At 49.7% G+C, this 3135-nt stretch overlaps 1 protein-coding gene across 1 annotated transcript in view; it reads right to left on the reverse strand.

Annotated features, from left to right (window-relative positions):
* Positions 1–281: 281 nt before the first annotated feature.
* LOC107307406 (arf-GAP with Rho-GAP domain, ANK repeat and PH domain-containing protein 1-like) overlaps positions 282–3135 on the reverse strand; it is a gene marked incomplete at its 5' end in the record, with an annotated part of 12867 nt that continues 10013 nt past the window's right edge. Inside the window, 3 exons of the mRNA XM_015850917.1 lie at positions 282–443; positions 2209–2272; positions 2380–2430. Coding sequence (XP_015706403.1) covers positions 297–443; positions 2209–2272; positions 2380–2430 — 262 coding nt within the window. The remainder of the gene's footprint in view (positions 444–2208; positions 2273–2379; positions 2431–3135) is intronic.

The raw sequence follows: 3135 nt of genomic DNA on the forward strand, positions 1-3135 counted from the left end.
ATATAGGGCGCTATGGGTCCCTGTGGGGCCATATAGGGCTATATGGGGCCATATAGGGCTCTATAGGGCCATATAGGGCGCTATGGGTCCCTATGGGGCCATATAGGGCTCTATGGGGCCATATAGGGCACTATGGGTCCCTATGGGGCCATATAGGGCTCTATGGGGCCATATANCTATGGGGCCATATAGGGCCATATAGGGCGCTATGTGTCCCTATGGGGCCATACAGGGCTCTATAGGGCGCTATGTGTCCCTATGGGGCCATATAGGGCCATATAGGGCGCTATGTGTCCCTATGGGGCCGCCCCACTCACTCTCTGTGGGTCGGAGCCGTCGGACGGACGCAGCGGGATCAGGGGGGCGGCGCTTAAGCGGGGATCCGGAGAGCGACGGGACGGGCGACCAATCAGAGACTGCGATGGCCACAGGGAGCCGCCGGTCTGCCAATGGGAGCGAGGGATGCAGGGAGGGGGCGGGAATAGGGAAATGAGGGGAGAATGGGGTTATGGGGTCTCAATGGGGTTATGGGGTCACAATGGGGTTATGGGGTTTCAATGGGGTTATGGGGTCACAATGGGGTTATGGGGTTTCAATGGGGTTATAGGGTCACAATGGGGTTATGGGGTCACAATGGGGTTATAGGGTCTCAATGGGGTTATAGGGTCACAATGGGGTTATGGGGTCTCAATGGGGTTATAGGGTCNTCAATGGGGTTATAGGGTCTCAATGGGGTTATAGGGTCACAATGGGGTTATGGGGTCTCAATGGGGTTATGGGGTTTCAATGGGGTTATGGGGTCTCAATGGGGTTATGGGGTTTCAATGGGGTTATGGGGTTTCAAATGGGGTTATGGGGTTTCAAATGGGGTTATGGGGTTTCAAATGGGGTTATAGGGTTTCAATGGGGTTATGGGGTTTCAAATGGGGTTATGGGGTCTCAATGGGGTTATAGGGTTTCAATGGGGTTATGGGGTTTCAATGGGGTTACGGGGTTATAGGGTTTCAATGGGGTTATGGGGTCAAAATGTGGATATGGGGTTATAGGGTCCCATTGGGTTATAGGGTTTCAATGGGGTTATAGGTCCAATAGGGTTATAGGGTTTTAATGGCGTTATAGAGTCCCATTGGGTTATAGGGTTTCAATGGGGTTATAGGGTTTCAATGGGGTTATGGGGTTTCAATGGGATTATAGGGTTTCAATGGGGTTATAGGGTCCCATAATGTTATAGGGTCCCATAATGTTATAGGGTCACAATGGGGTTATAGGGTTTCAATGGGGTTATAGGGTTTCAATGGGGTTATAGGTTCCCATAGGGTTACGGGGTCCCATTGGGGTTATAGGGTCCCATTGGGTTATAGGGTCCCATTGGGGTTATAGGGTCCCATAGGGTTATAGGGTCCCATTGTGTTTATGGGGTTCCATTGGTGATAGGGTCCATTGGTGATGGGGTTCCATTGGGTGATGGGGTTCCATTGGGGTTATAGGGTTCCATAGGTTTATAGGGTCCCATAGGGTTTATGGGGTCCCATTGGGGTTATGAGGTCCCATATCATTATGGGTCCCAATGGGGTTATGGGGTCCCATTGGGGTTATAGGGTCCCATTGGGGTTATAGGGTCCCATAGGTTTATAGGGTACCATAGGGTTATGGGGTCCCATTGGGGTTATGAGGTCCCATTGGGGTTATGGGGTCCCATTGGGGTTATAGGGTCCCATTGGGGTTATAGGGTCCCATAGGTTTATAGGTTACCATAGGGTTATGGGGTCCCATTGGGGTTATAGGGTCCCATTGTGTTTATGGGGTCCCATAGGTTTATAGGGTCCCATAGGGTTATAGGTTCCCATTGGGTTATAGGGTCCCATTGGGGTATGGGGACCCATTGGGGTTATAGGGTCCCATAGGTTTATAGGATCCCATAAGGTTATGGGGTCCCATATGCTTATAGGGTCCCATAGGGTTATGGGGTCTCATTGGGTTATAGGGTCCCATAGGTTTATAGAGTCCCATAGGGTTATGGGGTCTCATTGGGTTACAGCGTCCCATTGGGTTATGGGGTCCCATGGGTTTATAGGGTCCCATGGGTTTATAGGGTCCCATAGGTTTATAGGATCCCATAGGTTTATAGGGTCCCATAGGTTTATAGGATCCCATAGGTTTATAGGATCCCATAGGTTTATAGGGTCTCATAGGGTTATAGGGTCCCACCTTTGCATGCATGTAGGTCGCAAACCACTCTCGCATCTCGGCCTGTGTGTTGCAGCACAGATACCTGCAGTGGGGCAGGGCAGGTTATGGGGTGGGGGGGGATGTGGGGCAGCCCCATAGCGCTGCCCCCATATGGGGTCAATGGGGTCTATGGGGTTTGGGGTCACTCACCACTGCTGCCGCTCGTGCTTCTCGTTCTCATGGAACACGGTGAAACCCCAACTGCAATGGGGGAAACCCTATAAGGATCCTATAGCCCTATAAGGATCCTATAGCCCTATAAAGACCCTATAGGATCCCTATATTTGGATCCTATAGCCCTATAAGCATTCTATAGCCCTATAAGGACCCCATAGCCCTATAAAGACCCTATAGCCCTATAAGGACCCTATAGGATGCCTATATAAGTATCCTATAACCCTATTACCATCCTATAGTGCTAGAAGCATCCTACAGCCCTATAAGGATCCTATAGCCCTATAAGGACTCTATAGAACCCCTATATAAGTACCCTATAGCCCTATAAGGATCCTGCAGCCCTATAAGCATCCTACAGCTCTATAAGGATCCTATAGCCCTTTAAGTATCCTATAGCCCTATAAGGACCATATAGGATCCCTATATAAGGAACCTATAGCCCTATAAGCATCCTACACCGTATAAGCATCCTACACCCTATCAGCATCCTACAGCCCTATAAGCATCCTGCAGCCCTATAAGGATCCTGCAGCCCTATAAGCATCCTATAGCCCTATAAAGACCCTATAGCCATATAAGGACCCTATAGCCCTATAAGCACCCTATAGGATCCCTATATAAGGATCCTGTAGCTCGATTACCATCCTATAGCCCTATAAGCATCCTACAGCCCTATAAGGATCCTATAGCCCTATAAAGACACTATAGCCCTATAAAGACCCTATAGCC

Source organism: Coturnix japonica, unplaced genomic scaffold, assembly GCF_001577835.2.
Source record: "Coturnix japonica isolate 7356 unplaced genomic scaffold, Coturnix japonica 2.1 chrUnrandom586, whole genome shotgun sequence".
NCBI lineage: Eukaryota > Metazoa > Chordata > Aves > Galliformes > Phasianidae > Coturnix > Coturnix japonica.